The 23,366-nt window shown below is 40.2% G+C and overlaps 1 protein-coding gene across 4 annotated transcripts in view; it reads right to left on the bottom strand.

The window, feature by feature from the left end:
* Positions 1-23,366, bottom strand: part of ITPR2 (inositol 1,4,5-trisphosphate receptor type 2) — a gene marked incomplete at both ends in the record, with an annotated part of 472,402 nt that overhangs the window by 69,160 nt on the left and 379,876 nt on the right. For all 4 annotated transcript variants that reach the window (XM_084254830.1, XM_084254833.1, XM_084254831.1 and 1 more), the window contains 4 exons: positions 7,072-7,164; positions 11,174-11,369; positions 14,414-14,578; positions 21,528-21,703. In XM_084254830.1, coding sequence (XP_084110956.1) covers positions 7,072-7,164; positions 11,174-11,369; positions 14,414-14,578; positions 21,528-21,703 — 630 coding nt within the window. The remainder of the gene's footprint in view (positions 1-7,071; positions 7,165-11,173; positions 11,370-14,413; positions 14,579-21,527; positions 21,704-23,366) is intronic.

Raw genomic sequence — 23,366 nt, 5'->3', positions numbered from 1 at the left:
AAATGTCAAACACTTTGCAAGGAGATTAGTGGAGCCAGAATAGGTACTTAGTGATGTGGACTGATTGTTCATTCACTTGGTTAAGTGGCTGCTAAGCCTTCTTAGTGGCCAGCATGGAGCCACAGATAAGCATCATGTTTTCATGTGAAAAAGTGGTGCGAATGTATTTCTTGGAAATTATTTAGAAATAAATGGGGAGAGAGCATAAGCCATAACATGACAGTAACCTCCCTAATCTCATCTTGTTTAAAGGTCCAGTCACCAAAATGTGGTATTATTTCCCCAGTCAATTAAAATGGTGAGAAGTTCATGCTACACTGGCTATGAGAGCCAGAATTGTACTTTTGCTATTGCAAAGTTGAAGGACAGCTGGGGCGCTGAATTTTGGAGTTGGATACCCACAGTCTTCATGTCAAGAAGTAACTGTTAAAACCACCACACCCAAAGGGGAAAAGGAAAGGGTCCATCTGGGTTGTCTACACCACCCATGACAGGCAGCTTGTGGTACTTTGTTATGAAAAGGCTGATTTCCTCTCCTGACCTGATTTGGTTATCACATGGCTGAGGGGTCCCAGTATTTTCACTTTATTCTGAGCTGCTTTTGTGTGAAACACGTGGGGAGACACTCCAGACCAGGCACGAAGACAGCTGGGCAATCACAAAATGCAGCAACGATGAGACCAGCAGACTGAGCCCCAAGGCACATCTGGAGTTGGAAAGTAGAAGTAAAACAGCTTTCGGAGGAAGGAGAAATGGGGAAGAGGTGAGGCTGGTGGGGGCTGCAGCAAGGAGGCAAGGAAGCAGAGAAGGCAGTGAGGAAGCTCAATCTGTCACAAACTGGGGTGCCAGTGATGCTGGTGAGTTCTATGGGGGTGACCCGGCAGAATGGGAAGAAAAACAGAAATGTGTAAGAGAGTTAAAGGAAATTGAAAAGAGACACATGGTACTCTAGTAATGAAGTTATGTGGACTATGTCTCTATGCTACTGTGCCCGTCAGACTTTCAATCAAGTCATTTTCTATTTAGTGGTAGGATCTACATTTATTCGTTAATCAGCAGCTACCTAAGTGTATCACACAAATGTTTACAAATACTTACTATTGATAGTTTTATAGTCCTTGACATATGGAAACAACCTGAGTCCACTGATGGATGAAAATGTGGTGTGCACGTGTGCATGCACACATGCACGTGTGCGTGCACGCACACACACACACAACCAGTCCGCCTTTAAAAAGAAAATCTGGCCATTTGCAACATGGAGGATACTATGCCAAGTGAATAAAAGACAAATGCTCTTTGATCTCACTAAAATATAGACTCTAAAAACAACAAAATGCCCTCATAGATACAGAAAACAGACACTGGATGCAGGAGGCAAATAGGTGAAGGAAATTAAATAGTACAAATTTCCAGTTACAAGTAAGTCCTGGGATGCCATGCACAGCATGATGACTATAGTTAATACCACATTGAGCCCTTGAAAGGTGCTAAGGGAATAGATCTTTAAAGTTCTTATCAAAAAACATTTTAATCTGTGTGGTGATAAATGCTAACTGCTGTAGACATCTTTGAGCAACATACACAAATATTAAATCCTTATGTTGTACTCCTGAAACCAACACAATGCTGTATGTATGTCAACCATGCTTCAATTTGAAAGAAAAAAAAAAAGCAACTTTGTAGCTCAAGGTTTCCCAGCACACAGAATCTATGGCTAAGTGTTTCCATCTCTTGTCAAGTAGTCAGAAATGATGGTGTTTGTTCTTTACACAGTAAACTAATAAAGCCCACACACCATTCGGGTGACTAGCCATTGCAAAAGAAAACAGACTGGGTACAAATACAGAAAGAGAAGCCTGGCTTTCTGTGTGGCCTGCACCCAGGGAGAATACCCAGGCCAGGCTAAGGGTAGCAACTGTCCACCAACCTGCTCCATAACCATCAGTGCAGACCGCGCCACTTTGGTAGAGTAACCTCTACGAGCTAGGTGATTAGGTGCCACCTTTGCCACGTGAATCCACTTAAATATGCTAATCAAGAGCCCAGTCCTTTAGGCTGAAAGCCAGCCCTGAGTCATAGTAAATTCACGTGAGGAAATGCCTTGTGGGCACCTGTCACTGCGACCAGCTGGACTTTGCCACACCAAACTGGCCTTGTACCATGACACCTCCAGCCCTGTGCCAGGTGCTAGGAATACAGGTGGGAAGCTTAAAGTGCGCAGCCCCTAGGAAACCAGAGGCCCCCAGGAAAGGTGGGTCAGCAGGTGGGCAGAGGCAGGGTACTGAGGAGACAGATGAATGAGACTTTCTTGGGCTGGTGCCTTAGGGGTGGCGTCCTGACGCGGCTGGCTGAATGTGGAAAGGGGCATGTCTGGCCAGCAAAATCAGCAAAGCAAGATACTCCAGGCAGATAAAATGGACCGAGCCAAGGCCAAGAGGCATGAACATGTATCAGATCTTGGGGAACTATGGGTGGCACGGCCGGTGGTATGTGTGCAGACAAGAGTGGGGCTCATGAGAAGGGGCACAGGCACCCCCAAGCTGAAGAATTTCAACTTTATCCTGAGAGTTAGAGATCCACTGGAGAACTCTAAGCAGGGGCAAGGAGGTTGACTCTCTAGTGGGTGAAATGGGATGAGATAAAACATGTTGTTAAAATAACACAAATTAACATGATGAACATCACTGGAGAGAGAACCGCCAATGCTGTGGCTAAGAAAGCACCACCCCACAATTAATGTAGACTCTGGGCTCACCTTTTATTTTCAAGGGACTAAGACGGGAGCGGAGGCATTTATATCGCACAGGCAGAGGAGCCAGAGGGAGAACAGCAAATAAACTAGTCTGTAAGGAGTGGAAGACAGAGCTGGGAGATAAACCGGGGACTCTTTGTGAGGCTCCAGGGAGATTGGGTTTTGTTTGGCAGGCAATGGGGCATGGTAGAAATCTTGGGTAGAGGATAGAGGAGGAAATATTCAAAGCAGTGATTTCTGACAAGTATCTTGTGGTGATATACGGGGTGAACTGAAGAGGAGAGAATGACCAGGGGTAGAAAGACCACTTATGAGACCATGGCCATAATTCAGGCATGATGCGCTACGAGCCTCAACAGGGTAACAATGGCCGGGAGATGGGGCAGGATGGATGATCAGGAGCTAACGGGACTCTAGGCAGGAGGGAGAAGGCAGCATTAAAGAGCATGCAAAAGGGTCCAGTCAGAGGTGACTTGGGAAGGACCCGTCAGACCAATGAAACAGATAATTTTTTTTATTTTTGTGTTAGGACTGGAGTGTAGGCCAGAGGTGTGGGGGGTGAGAGGATTCACCAGAGACAGAGTTGCCACCCAGAGAGGCAATCCAGAGCAGAACAGGCAGACTGACTGAAATACACTGCTGAGGGGAGCAGCCAGTGAGACAGAAGAGGTCTGCTGCACCATGTGGGTAGCTCCCTGGCTGGGGATTGAACTAAGGCCTGTAGTGGTGATAGCGCTGAGACTTAAGTCCCAGGCCACCAGGATGGCCCAGAACAGATAATTTAGAAGGAGAAACGGAATGTGGGGGATTTTGATGAAGACAGGAAGATAGCAAATAGTAAAAGAGAAGAAAGATGATGCAGAAATTGAAGGAGAGCATGTAGGTGAGTTGTTCTCCAGGAAAATCTGGGGATGCAAGGAAAGAGACTGGCGGGATATTTGGGGAGATAATGGAATGCAGAGGAAGTTTCAATTAGGACCTTGAGAGTATTTGTAAGAAGAGGAACAGATGGTAGCCAGGAAAGGATGTCAGACACAAGAACAATGGTCTAACTAATGATGGTGGGGTGGGGTGGTGGGGGAGGGCGGTAATAATAAAACAGAAGTAGTGATAATAAGAAGTGAGGGAGCATGGTTGTTTACATGCAAAAGGAAAGAATTAGTGAAGACAGAGCTTAATGTGGAGACCTTTAAAAAGTAAATATACACATAGAAGGTACTTAGAACATTGCTAGACACATAATTGGGGGCAATAAATTCTAGGTATAAATAGCATTATTACTGATGGATAACTGTTAAATCTTATACAGAGTTCACATAATCAACAAATTCCAACCTAATTTAACAAGATGAGGTTAAGTTACCCTCATTTTCAGTTTAGTATTAGTATTTTTTCTTAACTTGTAATAGAAATAAATGTTTCATTTGAAAAGTCATAAAAATGCAAATTCTATTGGCTCTGAACTATCTCTCCCTGATCTAAGGTGTTCGTCTGTAAGATTTTTTTTTTTTAAATACTGGACATGCTTGAATAAGAGTATTTAAAAATGACATTTCTTTTGCTTTAAGAATTAAATTACTCATTTTTCATGGTTTCTATGGAAGCCACAGATCGCCATTGAGATATATTTGAAACTCTGAAACCGATGAAAAGCTCTTCTGTTTAGTCTTAGATTTTTCATTATAATCAATTTATGATGGAAATGTTGACGTAAATTTTTTTAACTAGCAAAAAAAAAATTTAAACAGTGGGCACACAGCAGGAAACAAAATGTTGGGGTGCCATTAAGGATAAAAGTTTCTAGCTCTTCACCAGTATTTTTTATTAAAGCATAATACTGAGCCATATTAAACTAGCATTACTCATAAATAGTAGACCTCAGTGAACTTCCTCTCTGTTCTGTACATTCAAATGATTTTTACTTCGAAAATAATGGTGGCTGTATCTTAGAAATTGCCTCCAAAAGGTTTACTTCTCTAGAAAATTAGTTTCTCGGGTTTGCTTTTTTTCTTTCTCTCTCTCTCTTTTTTTTTTTTAACACGGATAGGGTGTCAGGGAGGTCTGCAGCAAAATGAAATAAAAGTGCTTTCTTCCCCCCACACAGCTGGCTGCTGGTGTGTGCGGTTTCTCAGCTCGGACAATGACCAGCCTGCATCCGCCAGGCCGCTCTGCCTCTACAACACCACAAAGGCTGCTTATTCTGCCTCTGTGTGAGCCGAGCCTTTGTCACACAGACCTGCTGTCCACCAGGTAGCAAGCCAGGCTGTCAGGGATGCACATGGGGGTCTGCAAATTAAAATTTAATCCGGGTCTGAGACACAGACAGTTATTTTTAAATCCGAGTCACCCATGCGGCACAACAAACACTAGGTCCCACTCTCACTCTGAGGTTTCCAGTTAAATTTATGGGACCAAAGGATAAAGGTGGCGAGGGCGAGAAGATTAAATCCGTGGAATTTTCAATTAGATCAATATGATCACTTGTGATGTTGAATGCAAAAAGGGCACAGATATGCCTGCATTCTTACAGACTGACTTAGGAAAGGCCATAATTGTGAGACGCTGTCGCCACCACCTCCGCCCTGGCTCCCGCAGCGTCCCTGTCATACAGGCTTTGCTGAGGCCCCTCCGCCTCCCGACGCTGGGAGCTGTCCCTGCCAGAGCCTGGCCGCCTCTCTCGCCAAAGCCCAGCTCAGATGGAGCCTGCAAGAATGATTTGCCCCAGGGAATATGCCTGGGAGGACTGTCCCCATCTACCCAAAGAGGAAAGGGAGGCATGATCTTTGAGTGAAGTATTCTATGAATAATAGGCTTCGCTCATGTGTGGAATATAGGGAAACAAAACAAAGGATAGGATCAAAACCAAACTAATAATCAACTCTAGAAATCTAACTGTAGACTTGGAGGTTCCCAGAGGGGGAGAGGAGAAAAGAGAGGGGGGTGTAGAGAGAGGGGGCTCAACGGTGCGTGGAGGCCATGGGTGCTTGGCGGGGTGGTGCATGTCATCACATACATCTGCAGAGGTGACTCCTGTGCCTCTGAGTCATGTACAGTGTCATTAACCAATGTTACCACAATAAAAATAAACAGTTAACCTTCAAAAAAGATAGTGTGTCGTGATTCCAAATTCTACCAGGTAAGACAGCACCACTCACCTTCTTGTCCTGGAGTGTTCTATCAAGAGTCACTGCTGTGATGGGAGGGCGGCTGGGAATCAAAGGTCTTTAAACTGGAGGATGCACGCTATAGATGCTGGAAGCCGCCAGCACAGTAAGGCTACAGGAGCTGGGGCGAGCGGGTCTGCTGTGTGTGAGCCCTGACTTGTACCATGAGGCGGGAGGAAAGCATCTTGGGGTGCTTTTGCCCACACTACTGGGAAGTTGGATGGAACATACATGCACAGCCCATTCCCCCCAGGTCATCAGGCATGGGACACATGGTCAGGAGCAGGGAAGACCCATTTTCCCTCAAGCAAGAGTCAGTGTTTTAAGGGAAAATGCAATTGAGGGAGAAAGGTGCTGTCATCATGGCCCAGGAGTGCGTGTGGGAGTGGGGGGGCCTCATCCCTACACTGTGCTCACCTCTCTTCCCTCATCTTCCCTGAACTCTAGTCTTCTCCCCCCCCCCCCACCACCAGAAACAACACAGACTAAGCCCATTTAACTTTATATATAAAACTTTCGAAATATTTAAAGACACACTCCCTAACTCTTTGCTGCTTCTGGAAACAGTTCGCTCATGCCTTCTACAGATTATTAAATTGCACACATGCCACAATTGAAAACTCCTGCCACATCCTGAGAACAGTTTAGAGTTTAAAACATTCTTTTTATCTGCATGGTTCCAATTGTTCCTTTGGAAGCAGGGAAAATATTCTCTTTTTCTCTGTCTCTCCTTCCCTTTTTCTCTGGGTAAGTCTTCTGAACCAAATCCAGGAAACTTACATAACGTTTCCAGGACACAGAGTTACAAAGTAGCCAGTCCTGGACCGGAACCAAGCCTCTGGAGATCCAAGCCCTGCGTTTCCAGAGTTAAAGACACTCTTGTTACCAGGGTCTCAGCATCCAAAGTGATGAGGTCTTTGAAGGCACGTGCCACAGGGCTGAACTGAAAACTTCTCACCAACACAGACAAATACAAAGGACAGGGTGGGGATACCAAGTGACAGCTATGGGACCCTTGCTGTGATTTCAGACTTTTGGGTTCCTTTACCCTCCATTTACCTATTTTAGAATTCCCGGAGAAACTCTAATATTAACCAAATAAACATCACTTCAGAAGTTATCAGGTCCACGTAGTCTGGGGGGGCTACAAACCTGAGTCTGGAGCAGGGATGGTGGGCGAGCAGTTCTCCTTCATACACGTGTCCATCACCGAAGTCAGCATCGTGGTAGGGACGCCGGGACTGCCTGAGAAGACAAAACCAGCACATGGCAGGAAGGCAGTGGGCCAAGGCAGGACGTGACAGAAGTTACGAAGGCGCTTGAATAACACTCACTGCTTCTGCCACTTTGCTGTGCCCAGAGTCTCCCGCTCACTTAGTACGGAACCCGAACACAGCTTTGCCTACTGAAGCAATTTTATAAATAGAGAAGAGGTTCCCAGGCCAACCCACTAAAAGCCTCATATACCTTCTTTAAGTGGTGGAGATAAAGTATTAATAACTCTGTAGGCCTCACCACCGTGTATCATGCAGCTACCAGGGCCAAATGCATTCCGGGTTCTGACTGGGACGCCAACACAGTTCACCCAGTGCAGGGGGCATCCCAGGCTCCAAGCCACAGGCCCCGTGGCTGAGTGAGATGCTGCAGGCGGTGTCAGTTCTGACTGTCAAGGATCGGGCCCCAGGAACAAGGCGTAAAAACGCCTCCGGGAAACAAGTCTTCAGGCAAATCCCTCGTGGGAATCTTTCTTTTCTTCCCTGGTCCCTAAGGGTCCGCACACTTGGCAGTTCACCACCCAGTTCCCTGACCCAGTGTGAGACAGAATGTTAACCTTCCAATGTCACCATAAAAATGTTATAAAAATGTTGTTAGACCCTAATGCCCCAAAACAGATGAATGGATCATAAAGTTGTGGTACATGTACACAATGGAATACTACTAAGTGATTAAAAAGGACAAACTCATGCCATTAACAGCAACATGGATGGAGCTGGAAGGAGTTATGCTATTCCTTTTCATAAGGAAAAAGAGAAATACTGGAGGTTTCACTTACATGCAGAATATAGAGAAAGCACACAAAATTTCAAGAAAAAGACAAAACAAGCAACCTGACCATGGATCAGAGGCATACATCAGGGGAAGTGGGGGGGGGGCAAAATCAGGGAGGGAAAAGCATAAGGGAGTATGGTGATGGTTCATGGGTGAAAGGCTGGCGGGAGAACTATGGGGACTACCTGAGGGGAGAAACCAATTATTGTACAAAAATGAACAATGATGTTAGAAAATAATAAAGATGTATAAGTTTATCTGGAGAAAAATGTTGTTAGAAACAAATATAAAGCAAAAGGGCTTATTCCTCTCACATCTGTTTTCTGCAAAGCACCATCACACACAGTCTTTAAGAAAGGACAGAGTCCTTCATCCTTACATGCAAGGGCCAGGGAACATGCTCAGTGCATTTCAAAGCATCCCCACATCATGTTCATCCCAGATTTTGGAGGAGCTGGGGCGGAAGTGGCAAATGAAGCCAGAGCTAGGACATGCGATGAGAGGCACCAGCCCTGGGAGTTCAGGGGCTGCCAACACAGGCTTCAGCTACAGCCAGAGCCCACCCCTCCAGCCCTCTAATGGGAATAAGCACAGGGCACCGGCAGGTCGTTGGTGAAGGAGAAGGGGGCTCTGAGTACCCCCGTTGGGCAGTGCACACATAGAAAAGTTATTGACTCTGTGCTGGACTCTGAGGGCCTAGATGTGAGGCTAGAAAACCTATGTCTGCTGGGAACACAGAGTGGGCACAGACATAACTGAACGGGCACATGGAGGAACAGATGACATGATGAGTGCATTAAAAGCATTAAAAGAGGAGAATTCTGAGAGAGAAATAAACAGAAAGCTTTTTGGAGAAGGATTCATATGGGAGAGATGTAGGATTTACACAGTAAGATGAGCTAGCGAGGAGGAGGCCACTCCAGGAGCATCTGAGGACAAAGGCACAGACAAGGTAGGTGAGGCCTGGGGGAGGACCCCAGCTTATAGGCCAAGGACCTTGAACCTAGTAACCCATACCCAGTGCAGATCTCAGGGAAGTTATTAAACCAGCCAGAGACACAATCAGAGCAGTTTTGGGATGAGTGACCTGGTCAGGGGCGAAGAAGCCACAGAAGGGAGTGAATGGCATGAGGGCTTGGAGGGCAGCACTGAGAGTGGGGAGCAGTCAGGGTGAGTGATGCTGTCACCTCCACTGGTCAGTACCAGCTGCCTCCACCTCCCTGGGCTTTTCCAAGGCAGAAGCCCCTGACACTGCCCCTGGAGGCACCTTCACCTATGGAGCTGCAGAGGCCAGGGTGCCACCTGCAGAGGGCCCTCCCTCCACTTGCATCCGTGCCTGTGATGCTCTGTGGAACTCCCGGCCTCCTCTGGGCATCTGTGTGTGAGTGTCCTGTACCTAAAGCCACGCTCACAGAAGAACTGCACGTTTCTGGGGCCTAGATCTCATCTGCCACATCGAGGCATTATCCTGAGAATGTCACTCATCTCTGGAAGTGAAAAGTTTTTAATATTTGAAAACAGAAACTATCTGTACAAATAATATATGGCCTTAGAAATCATGACTGTCAGGAGCACATGGGTGCTTTCCTAGGGCGTGGCACCACAGAGACCCTGTCCATGAAGCAAAATCTCTCAGTCCAGGAAGGAATCAAGAGTTTCACTTTGTTATATACCAGGATTTCCACATGCTTTCTCTTTTTTAAAACCACACACATACATATGTATATACACACACACACACACACGTGTAGTTAGTGAAGTACTTGGCCCCTTAGGTCCAGTATTGCCTATTGTATATAAAAAAAAGTATTAATATTTCTGAGGAAAATATGTTCACCATATAATGGCACTAACTTCCTTTTTAAATAACACAATTACAAATATTTCCTACATTTCATAAAGCAGCAACTATGGCACATATCAGAATTAGAAATTATGATGCTTTAGTGTTAGACACGCTGTGTTCTGAATAAATCAATGTGATCCTATCTGCTAAATAATTGAAACTCAAAGATTTTTGAGAGCTGACCATTTATGATTCACCGAGAGTGTAGTGAAAGTAGAACTTTGGAGGCATGAATATGTGAACTTTTCCTCCAAATACTTAGGTTTGTGAAACTCTGGGGAAAGTGACATTTAAGGGAGAACAAGAAAGGCAGTGCCAGAAAATATTTCATGTTCGAGTGGACAAGCTTGAGAACTTCCAGTCTATGTGTATGTTTCTATTCTGTGCTTTGATCACCTCCTAATAGGTCTACCAGCTCCTTAATTAATCCAGAGCCTAAGGAAGATACTATTCTGCATCACTAACTTAAAAAATGTCAATTAAAGGCTAGGAAGAACATCACTGATAACGTATTATGATAAAATCCTACGTGAGAGGGTCACCGCGTGGTTCCATCCTCTCCCACCCTGAAGAGGTGGAATCACTGCAGTGAAACTAACAGCCAAGCACGAGGCTAGGATTTCTGTCTGATGAAGCAGGAGGAGAGGAAAAAGAGCAACAGAGAAATTGAACCAAAACATCAAAAGCCAGGAACGAGGAAAAGAGAAACCACTAGAGCAAATACTAAGTAAAAAACTCAAAATAGGATGGATGGAAAGAATCAGCCTCACCCCCACAAATCACAGTGCCAGTACATGGATGACGTCTAACCTGCCTTGCCACAAAAATAAAAATCAGACAGAAATTCTGACAGCCTTCCTAATGACAATATTTTGAGCATTTTTGCTTTAAATTTTTACTCTTTGATCATTTCCAAATCGAAGTATTTATCACTTTTAATTATAATTAAAATATAGGCATCAGATAGCAAATGCATGAGGTGCTGTGATAACATACAGGGTAACCCGAACGTGTGGGATAATGGTTGCTAATGATGCTATTTGGCATTTAGGGGAAGACCAGGAAAGAGGAAAGCAGTCCCAAAGCTGATCTCCTGAAGCGCAGGTGCTGTCTGTCTCCTGAAGCAAGTCAGCAGTGCTGACACTTTCTTACCGGGACTGAGCTTTGATGATAACTCTTGTAGCAGGATTTTTCCCACTCACGGTGACATGACCCTGCAGCCTGACAATATTGCCCACTCATGAGCTCAAAGAAAAGGAAGCGAACCCCTGGGCCACCGGCCCTCCTCTGTGATGGTGCTAACAAGCACCCTCAAGTCCTGCCTGCCACCGAGAGTTCAAATCGAGGGAACGGCAGTACCTGCTGCAGGGGTTCTGTTTTTCAGCCGATCCACTTCCATCGTGAAGTCATCCTTCAGGAAAAGGAACCCAATGATGGAAAACAGGTAGACCAGGATAAGCGCGAGCACCGCGGTGAGGATGATGGAGCGGCCATTGCGGGTGACGCTTTTGATGACATTGAGCAAAGTCTCTTCTCTGTACACCAAGTCAAAAAGCTACACAAGAGAAAAGAAACAAGAATAGATACCCATGGAGCAGAAAGTGAGTAGACACAGAGGTAATTACAAAAAATAAAGTAACCTAAATTTTACCTTAAAAAGGAATGAAAATGTGTATTTCTTCTCTAATTGAAATGGATTACTGAACAGCTTCTCCAAAATGATGACACAACAAATAATGTGCATTTGTTAGTCTTGTAATCAACACACTCAATTTTGAGTGTGTTGGAATTAGCTTCAAATTTGAATTCGGAAAAATTATATCATACTTAACCATAAGCACAATATTTGCACTTATACAAAATTTAGAAAAATTATAATAGCGCACCTAACTTGTCAGCTTATTTCTTATTTTCAGTCTGACTGATACTCTGCTCTGGAATGTGGAAGGTAGGGAACATGACAGTGCTGAACTAGGGTCCACCAAAGTGGAGGACCGTCAACAGAGGCATTAAATGTATTGTTTGATAAAGGATGCGAGGTGGAATTATGAGAACAATTTTATGAACCTACTGCAATAAACATGAAATTTTAAAATATTTGAGAATGTAAACATCTCCCATACTTTTAAAGGGGTACAATGAGGCCAAAAACTATTAAATTGGAACTATAAAGATCCAGCATACAATTTTGCTAATTTGAGTCCTCTAATGGGTTAGTATTCATTCTGTGTTTGGTGGTAGAAAACCTATGCACTTAGTCGAGGCCCCAGCTGTACAGCGCTATATGTAGTCAAAGCCAGGAACAGCTGGACTTTTTGTTCCATTATCAACTGGAAAGGAACATTATTATACAAAGTCGATTAAAAGAAAGAAATTAACATTAGCCTTAAAGAAGCCATAAAACATATGTCTGGAAATAGTATTTTTAAAATTGGAATTGTTGGGGTTTGGTCTACTGCTGTCTCTGAGCAGTGAGACTTACTGAACTGGTCAAAGTTACCAGTCACCAGTGTCTGGCATCCTTTCAGAAAGAGAGAAGCCTCATGTTCTGCTTTTCTGAGTACTAAGGCTCATACCCAGTTATTTTCCAACTGAATCGCTAGTGGTCTTTCAGTGAGAGGTTACAAAGATATTAACTTGTCTGTTCACTTTAGGAAACTGAAATTTTATGATCAAATACAAAAAAAAAAAAAGGTTGAACTCTTCTGATACATTTCTCTCCTGGTGGAAGCAGCAGTCTTGGGAACTAAGGCAGTGCTCCCATATAGAAGGGAACTAGCGCAAATGCAACTTCTATATGAGCCACATGTGGGCTAATTTCACTTAAACATTTAGTTGACACAAAGATTTTGCTTTGCTTTGACTGAAGAGTAGCTTAAAAAATGAAAAAAAAAAAAAAAAAAAGGCCTGCCAATGGTCTCTAGATCATTTCAGGATAGTTTATGAAAGCCCCCAGCTTTCAGAGGCCCATGGATGCTTGCTATAAATGCATAATACTGGACCCCATTCTGGAGAATTCAAGACCCACCAGACAGGTTAGCAATTTTTTGTCTTTATTTCTGAAAGGAACATCCAGAGTATGGTTTTTATTATTTTGGATAAAGGATGGACATTTGTGGATACAATTGGGAACGCATATTCACATATCTTTTAAATATAAAAAATATGTTAAAATATATTTAAATGCCATTTTGATATTATGTCCATTCTGACTTCCTTTTAGTACTCTAAGCATCAAAATGACAATATCCTTTTCATCACCAACCTGATGAAGACAATCAGCATCAGAATTATAAAATGTTAAAGATAAAAGAGGAAAATAAAACTAGAAAATAAGGTTAGGCAACAAATTTGAAGGTAACATTACTATTAATAATGCATAGAGTAACTCACACATCTTTATTTTGTCAAAAGCTTTCCTTGGTTTATAATAATTATCTCCCATACAGTATCCATTTTAGAGACCATAAAGTTGAAACACAAAGGCATTATAGAATATTATGTATCACAATTAAGTAAAAGTGTATATATTATACTCTAAATATCAGAAGCAGATTTTTTAAGGGTTTTCTTTTTCTGTCAAATCACATCGGGGAGGAATTCATTCAGAATTCTAAAAAAAAAAGTGTCTACTTTTACTTGCTGAATAATAGAACTTAATTTTGCTTCAAAACATAGGCGGCAAGTCCATGCTTAACTACGGCTCTTTCAGGTCTTTGAGAATCAGTGGAAAATTATCCCTTTTCAATCCTCCTACATTGGCAGGTTCTAGGAAAAGGAGCCGGAGGCGATGGATTTGTCCCTCAGGACCCAAGCAAAAAGGGTCAACACAAATGCTTTTAGCTCTTCAACTTGTTTTCAGGAATTATTTTACTAAGTCGTTCTCTCTACTGCATGTCTGCTCGGCGCTGGAGACGAAAAATTGCTTGATGGCATCACAATGCCAATCTGGAGGTGATTTAATCCCAAATCTTATCATCTTTCTCTAGTAACCCTTTCCTGGAATAGGGGTATAAAACAATAGATATGCATGAAGGAAAACCAACGGCCAGCAAAAGAAAAAACAAAAAAAAGCTAGGCAAAATCTGAAAATTCATTTAATGAATTAGAGATAAATAGATAAGCTTAACTGCAATGAGATGTTCAATCTGAAACTCTGAAACTGTGAAACTATTCATTGTATTTTTGCGAGGTTGACAGTTTTCCCTTACTTTACTGCTGTGCCAATCTAAAGATAAACATAATGTTTGGCACTATAAATAAAATAAAATGATACCAGTACCAAGAAAATATACCCCTATTTCCACCCCCATATGCGGTTGGAGAATGTCTAAAGGTAAAAAGAAGTATGATGTGTCAGGAGGTGAGGTCATTGGCTCCTTCTGATAAAGAAAATAAAGAATTCCACTATGTGATTTCTCAGAAAAAAAAAAGACTAATAATAATAATAATTCATGCTTTTCTAAGGAAATTCTAAAAATAACAATTTGTCCTAAATGTCAGACCCTGCTTAAAAAAAAATCAAAGGAAGAGGCATGAGAAGAGGAAGCATTGTATATTTTTTGTCAGCAGTGCTGGTCCACATAGAGATGTACTCACCAGGAAGCTATAGAAGAATTCATGGACAAAGAGACCCAGCATGCAAACCAGGACATAGGCCACGTGGTAGAGAAAGGCCACGTCCAGGATGACCGCTCGGTACCCTCGGGTGAACGTGCCACGGTTCCCAACAAAACTCACCAGGAATACTATTTTATTACAAAACTGAAAGGAAGAAAAGATTGGATTTTACTGTCTTATTTATACTGAAACTCACATGAACAGCAGGGCACTGGCAAAATACCTCTTAGGCACAATATCTGAGATTTTCTTTCATGATTTCTCTTTTTGTAATTTTTTAGCTTACAAATCTGCATGTAATCATAATGTGTGCAAATTCTGTATGCTTTATAATTGCAGGAAAAGTGAGGAGAATGATTTAGAGCCCCAGCTATGCAGACACGTCAGAGTTGAGTTTAAATCTTCTATCTGCCACCCCTGTTGCATAACCTGAGTCACTCAACTCTAGGCCTTGACTGTTTCTTCAGAAAAACTGGAATAAAGAAATTCCCATCTCTTTAGAGGATTAAATAAATAATTCATAATGCATAAGGAGTATACAGTACAATGACCCCTTAAATATGACTTTTATTATATTTTCATATTAAAACACATGAAATTTTTTTATTACACTGGATATGCAACAGAATTTTTTTTCAGAAAACATCCAGGTCTCTCCTTGATTTTTTCTTATCCAGAACTTTATTATTATTTTAAACAAGTAAAACCATTAAAAATATACTTCTGCATTTAATTCATTTGAAAACATAATATATATGTATATTTATATACTTAGATTAAAATAAATGTAAGGCATACAAAAATTTTCTAAGCTCTATGTGTGGTAACTATTGAATAAACATTTTGGAGTGTTTATTATGCTTAGTACCATGTAAAGTATTTATATTAAAACTATATTTAAAATTGCCCTTACAGCATAATTTTAGAATACAGAAGTTTATAAGGAGAGTCTTTGGTGGTAACAACAGTGATCTGTGCAGTTATCATAAATTTGTGCCATCTATTGGTTCTAGAATCACTGCATTATTTATAAACTGAAAAGCCAATTTTGTCTCTTAGTCATCAAGAATTACAATATTTCAAAGTTTTTTTAGCTTGTTTTTCCAAATTGTTGCCTGAGTTCTCACAGACAAGTAATACCGTCATTGTCTTTAGGTATCCAAATCTAATTTAGGGAAAACAAGTGGTTTCTTGCAACATTGTTAATTTTTTTCAATATATATGAAAGGAATTGCCATACAGAATGATTTAAAATAACATAGGAAGAAACCTAACACTGAAACAGGGAAATTTGAGAGGTTGGAAAAATTTTTTCCTTCCACTTTCTTAAGATCAAATCAATACAGATAAAATAAAAAATGGGTTGTCATTGTACACTGAGAAGACAATCAAACCAATGCAACAAAATAGCAATGAAAAAGTTCAAATCTTTCCTAAATTTCTCTGTACTAATCATCTCACTTAACAATCATCTCAATAATCAGTTATCAATTCTCTCATCCTCTTAGTAATAACCTGAATGGCAAGCTTAGTGTTAATTTCATTAGTGTTGCATAATCACATCTTCATATTATTACTAAATATAGCTACAGTCTTTATATTTACTATATTACTATACAAGAACAATTTCATATGATAAGAAGTCATTATTTTAAAAACTTGGGAAATACAAGGTGCTGACAATAGTATAGTATTTGACAATAAACATTCATGAAAATGGTAACACATGGAATATGTGAGGTTACAGTCAGCGTGTTATTCTTCAAATTGTTTCAAGTGGCTACTGTTCAAATTTGAGCTATTGACCTTGATTCGTCATTAAAAAATACTAATTTCTCTTAAAAAAAGTTACCCTCTCTAAAAAATAGTTAAAAATCAGAACTATGACTTTTCAGAAGAATGAATGACATGTTTAAAATAGTTTACCTTGTTTTCTTATCTCATCTTCCCTTAACTGAATTATAGAAAATTATTTATAAGCCCTACATGAGGAAAAGTAATACACTGAATGCAAATTTGCAAATGGATCATGTATTTTAGTTCTCAAATAATGCATAAACAAGGGCACATTTCTGCCTAAAAGGGCTTCTGCCATTTTTGCATGAAAAGTAAAGGTGTGCCTTATTTTCAGGTTGACTTTTTCATTGGAAATTTGACCTAGTGGTGGGTATACTCCTATTCTCTTAACTCTCAAAGTAGAGTGCAGTTGATAGTAGTGGTAATTACATTTATTTCTGTTGAGATCAGAAAGAAGAAAACTGTCCTTTTGTCTTGAAGTGTTCATACCAAGAAGAAATAGTGCAAAAGTAAATATGTGTAGGAAAGAAGTTGAACTATGGCTTCCCTACACTGTGACCTTGAAATGTACACATTGTGTTTATAGAGCATTTCCATGACAGCTGAGAATATTTTTAGGAACACGGTTGCAAAAACATTTTCCCTCTTCATGTCAAGATTTCCTTGATATGTCTAACTAATCCTTTATTTGTCAGTACCATTATGTAGGTAACCACTGTTCCTATGGCAAGGATCCATGAAGGCAAAAATAGACAGTGGTGAGAGAACTGGGCAAAGTAGTTAAAAGACCACGATCCTCTGAACAGATATTGAAAGGAGCCTTGACTCAGTAGACAAACACCAATATAAGTGATCAAATATGTCCTATATATTTTTCTCCATCTGTTCTTCAAAGTTGTCCTTGACAAATTTTTTATTGAAGATGGCGTGAACTGTTTGATGGAGGTGGATGTTCATTGGTTTGTCTTTTTAGGACTTTTAAGTGCAGTATAGTGGAAAGACGATGGACTGGGCCATCGGGATTCCAGTCCTGCATCTTTCAGGAATTATTCTGGTAATCCTCCTGTCTCTACATGATGCTCTATACTTACTTCTAAAAAGAATGCCTGGAAGTGAATAATCCTTAACGTCCCTCACAGCTCTAGAACTCCATGATGTCCTTCCCATCTTATTATGTTATGTGATCACAGAAATTCATGACTTCCTTTAAATGTATTTTTGACTTACTTGATTCGATGTCTCTGACAGAAATTCTATGCCCATCTTCCATTGTTCCCATGGGAAAACATGACCTATTTCCTAGGAATAAACTGTTCCCCCCAAAATTTTCTATGATTTATTGAAAAGTAAAATTGAATTTATTATCTTGAATTACTTATTAGCTACATGACCATATTTAAATCAACTGTCTTTCTAAAAATGAGATGATTTGATTGAAAAAATCTCCATTCAGTGGAATCATACCTCAGGCAGGGTAAGGATCTATGACCAACGTATAAGGCAAAATTTTCACACAGGTCAAAATCACCTTGGAATCTGTTAAATTGCTGATGTAAACAGTCACCACTTGTGGTGTCAACTGGAGTATCTCTTATTGAATTTGTCACATGCTAGTTTTGCCCCAATACTGGAGCAGTTCTGTTTCTGCAGCTGAAAATGAGAAGCAATTATAGCACTCAGTGACCATATTATGTGTAAAAATAGGATGTGTGTGTGTGTGTGTGTGCCTGTGCCTGTGCCTGTGTGTGTGCTGCATATGTTTAATGAATGTCTGCTATGATTCAGCCTTACAAATCAGCAGTGACATGAGCGCTCCCCAGGTAAGGAGCTAAGGGCATGACACTATTAAATGTGAGCGTGCTGGTATGCTGGTATTTGCTTCTCCTCTGTAAAATGGTGAGACCAAGTTCCAGAAATAAGGAAACACCTCCATGTGACAAATAACTATGAAAAAGGCAAATGACACATTTAAAAGATATACTATAAAAGAAAAAAATGTTATAGACAAAAATGTTTCAAAGGTATTGAAAAATCTTTCACAGGTATTTACTGGATTATTGTTACAAAATATCTACAAATCTAGATGGTAAAAGTGAATGAAATGGTTAAAAGGATTATATGACAACTAACACATGTCTGGATTATATGACAACTAACACATGTATTCTTGTTACTAAAATGAAATTTACAAATAATTTTAATGACATGGGGGGGGTGAGCGATCCCAAACTTATAGAATGTGCTTATATATGCCAAAAGCAAATGTTAATTTCCAACCCCAGTGTAGGGGGTGGGAAGAATTGTGCTAGGTTATAAGCAATGCTTTATAACAGAGAAAAACATTTGCACTTTTGGAAATATCTCAGACATTGAGGCAACTTCTGGAACAGGACAGAGAAGTGCATTGTAATCTAAACAACAGATTTTTACAAATGAGTAAAGATGATAAAAATGAAGCATCATAATGAGTAAATAAGCAGAAATTGATGATACTCAGTGCTCCAAACACAAATGGAAGTTTTTTCTCCCCTCCCATTTGATTCCTTTTCCAAAAAAAAAGGACTTTCTGCATATGCTTAACACTGTGAGAGATGCTAAGTGTGGGAACAACTGTCCTTGAATCCTTTTCCTATAGTGATAGTTTTACAATTAGTGTTTCACATGCTGGATAGTAAGTGGTAGCTGTTTCTGCCAATATAGAGAGTGATACATAATTACATTGTGTTAGCTTTCTTGCTCATAGACACTGCCACATCTGATCACTGCTACTGTTCTTTTCTGAACCTCCCACGCTAATCCTCTCAAACAACCTGATGAAGCTAGAGCTACTAACTGCGGTTTACTGATGAGAAGAATGAAATTCAAATGCCTGGGGAATTTTTGTAGTGGGTAATATTGTAGGTTTTAGGTAGTTACCTTTATCAGATTAATAAAATTTTCTTCTGTCCCATTAAAAAAAAGCTGCTGATCTGCCTAAAGTTTAGAACTCTAATTTTCATCCTGCTGCACCTGTCAGGTGGGTATTTTCTTTTGTTTCTCCTTTTTGTTATGCTTATACTTTTAACACTTACAGATTCACCTGTTACACAATATATTAAGACCTAAGGTATAAAACAATATCAAGTTATGGGTTTCTGGCCTCTTAGAAAATAGCTATGTTAAAAGTTTGGGTAAATGGTCATTCACTAAAATATTTCGCTAATTGGCACATTAGATATAAAACACTTCTATCCATATTGATGACATCAAAATTACAAATACTCCATCAGCCTGTCCCAAATTGAAGTTGTTTATTTTCTTTGATCAAAATCCCCTGGACCGGCAGATCATAATTACCATTTGGGAACTGTGCAAAATGGTTTATACCAGGAAGGCTTTTAGAAGTCCTAGAGATTCATATAGCGAATAGAGTGACATATCTCTGTGTTATTTCTTGTCATGAAGAAGGTAAACTATAAAACTTGCTTCTCACATGAACAGTCATTTCTTATGGAGGAACTATTCTCAAGAAAAACACTCCAAATGCTTTTGGTTTCCCCAACAGACACTAAAATATAATACTTTACATTTTAATCTATTTTGAAGTCTCTGGGTAGTAGGAACTACATGCTCTACCTCTGGGTAACCTCAGAGACTATTAGGTAAAAGAGGTCTGATGAATGATTGTTATTTTTGGTCTGAATCTATCTGGCTATTATTTCATTAACCAAACTTGAATTTTCTCACTTGGATTAAGGGCCATTTACTAACTCATGAATATTATGTGCATCTTTAAATAATTAGGTTCAAAACTTAATGTACTTGTTAACAGAAAAAAAAATAAACTGGAAACACCAATAGGTTTAGAAAAATTTAGATGAATCCATGACAGGTCCTGGTAATATTGCAAAATTAGCTTATTTTCAAAGCATGGAAGGTTCAAGTTTAGCCCACGTGAATGATTTTTGAATATTTAAGTGCTAGGTATGAAGGCTGAGTTAGGTATCTGTATGCAGAGTTCGGAGGGGGCGAGGAGAAGGACTGTGTCTATGAATGTCACAAACCCTGCCTTCAATATACAATACGATGTTTGGTACATCACAGAATTCTGTACTGATAGACCTCTCTGTCTATGGAGTACACACTCCTTTACTGGCAATGACGGAGGCGTAATTGATAATTTGGTAGCCTGAATGTTCCAGGTAACTGGAAGTAAGCATACATATCATATCCATTTTTTGAAGAACTATAACACAATACAGATTAGAAATACTGAATCGGCTCTACAAGTTCAGTTTTGTAATTCTCAAAACTTTGGTTGGCAATTTCATTTATTCATCTTCAATCCTACCTGCCACGTACATAGGTTAAGTGCAAGCACTGCAGCGTGTAAGAATACAGAGAAAACCTTTCACTCATTCACTACTCACTAGTTAATCCACTTAGGAAATATTTCCTACTGATGGATTTGGAGGATGAATCATTATCCTTTAAAACTATGTTAGAAAGCAGGAGAGATAAGGCCTGCATACAGATGCCGGGACATAGGGTACTATGTTAGTGACACTGCAAAAGGCAGAGACATGCTGTAGGCATTCAGCAAACCTACCAGGAGCACTTACTTGTTTACCTGGCCACTTGTTTCATCAATCTGATGTTTACCTTTTCTTACCCTGTTATAGCTCTGCCATGCAGAAAGGAATTTAATTCTGTTAAAATTTTATCTTCTGGGTACAATTACAACTACTTGTAAAAGTACTCTGTCTTGCTTACCCAAAATTTAGCTAGCTCAAATTTTGTGTAGCCCTATTCTAACATTTTAAAATTTCATGAAAAAAAAACAAAACAAAACTCATCTAGACTTTTCTCAAGCTTATAGATTTTACTCATAGAAAGAGCTCAGTTTCATATTTTCTCAGTTAGCAACCTCTTTTCTTTGGTCATTTTATAAAAGGTACTGACTTCTAAAAATCTACTGAACATAATGTAACCTTTCTTGGATAGTTTAGGAGTCACTTTAGGCTGTTAACAGGGGTTCACATTCATTTTTTGTCAAAAGCTGCATTGAAGTGGATTGGATTAAGTGGATTGCAGAAATGGGTCATGCCCCGATGCTAAATTCCCACATATGTCAAATTTTTATTTGTCACTTTTTCTTTATCTCAAAATTAAGTAAAGCATGTAAAAATCAAGCTTTGATTAACTTGGATTCACGATACATTAGGATTTACCATACACAGAGAATTAAAGCATATAGTTTTAAAATTATGCATTTGTAACTGATCTGTAAGGGAACAAAACCAATGAAAGTACTCACATTAGCTGCACCCAGGAGGATTAACGTGGGTCCGAGGCCTATGGTGTATATGGACCTGAGCATCACAGACAGAAGGAATGGCTGAATACCCACAGGCTTGGAGAAGAAAAACAGCATAGACGTGCAGATTGCAACTGCTATCCAAAGAAGAACTGAGAACAACGGAGAAAGTGTACCTGAAAAAGGTGGAAGGAGTTTGTTTTTACTAAGAGTAAGACTTAAATTTATGTTAAACTAATTGCCATTTTATATAATGAGTCAAACTATAAGACACTGAATTTCAAAACGAGCCACTCCACACACTGTATAGTGAGAGGAAGTGTCTTCGAACACTTTACCCATTATTACATTTCCAGAACGTTTGTGATTAATCTCAGGCTGATTAGATACTCACCAGTTAATGCTCCTTCCATTAAATCTGAGAGAATTGTTCATCTTTCTCTCCTATGGGGAGTTATATGCTAAATACTTTTGATAGACGGATCTCACTTGGGAATCTCAATTCAAAATTTATGATTAATGACCATTAAATGCACAGTGAAGTCATGTACTTTTTTTTATCAAACTCGTAACTTGCCTTATTCTATTATCATCAACTTTCTCTATTACAGAGTCCTCTAAAGAATTTAGAATATAGATAGTCCCATCTACATTTTACTGGATGAAAGTCACAAGCTTTGACTGTTAAATAACATGGTGTACATGTAGGTATATGTATGAGGGTACATGTTTGAAGACCAATACAAATTCCTAAATAAATGTTGAGCTATTTAGTCATCAGAGAATGAAAGTTCCAAATGTTTTTATTTTATTTTTATTTTTTTAAAGATTTATTTATTTATTTATATAAGCACTGGGTACAGTCAGAAGTGCAGGAGGGTGAGAGAATTCACCAGAGCCAGAGTGGGGAGCAGAACAGGCCGAAGGACCGAAGTACACTGCTGAGGGGGGCAGTGGGTGCGGCAGCGGGCAGCTTCGCAGCCCAGCGCTCACCTGCTGCACCACCGGGGAGGCCCTCCAAATATTTTTTAAAAACTCAATTACAGATAGAATCTTTTGAAGTTGTCCCAAAGAGGGCATAAGCATATATTTCCTTTAAGAAATAGTCTACATCCCTGACACACTGGCATATGGATTCGGGAATACTCTCTGAATGTCCTGTGGGGCTGCAGTTGCAGAAATTAATTAAGGGGCAACACTTTGGGGCTGATTAGAGCAGCTCTGGGGTCTCACACTGACTTTAGGCTGAAAAAATCAGAGAAGCAGCCACAAAAATAGAGATTTTCTACTAGTTATTCTCTTTCAGTTACACTGTTCTTTTTTTATAAAATTCACTTTTGCACATCAAAGATCACAAAGCCTAGGTGTGGGAGCTTCAGCATCATCAGGGAGACCCTGGGCTTATCTGGCCTCCTTCAGAGACTCCTGTGTAAGCCTCTAGTTCATCGAGAGTGATAGCTGGCAAAAGTAGGTAGGTAGATCCCAGCAGACATTAAAAAACAAAACACCAAAAAAGGTGAGATATGGAAAAGCATTGTTTCATACATGCCCATTTTGCAATATTTGTCATCATAGCATCTCTAAAAACAAGCAGTGATGAGGCATGGTTGGGAAGAGGGATTCCATCCACCACCCCCCCTCCATGGCCTGGTAAAATGAATTTAGGGATAAGCAAAGAAAAGGTAAATTGCTCAGGAAATGACCTTCACTCCCTGTCTGCTGACAACACGAGCAAAATGGGCACCCAGCTCATGTTCAGGAGTTGGCTTATGAGCATTCAACGTTTACAAACACAACCCAACCACCAAATACCCCAACTTGACAGATCTCGAGGGCGCA

The sequence above is a fragment of the Talpa europaea genome, assembly GCF_964194135.1.
Source record: "Talpa europaea genome assembly, chromosome: 15".
In the NCBI taxonomy this organism is placed as follows: domain Eukaryota; kingdom Metazoa; phylum Chordata; class Mammalia; order Eulipotyphla; family Talpidae; genus Talpa; species Talpa europaea.
This window is presented reverse-complemented; position numbering and strand designations above follow the sequence as displayed.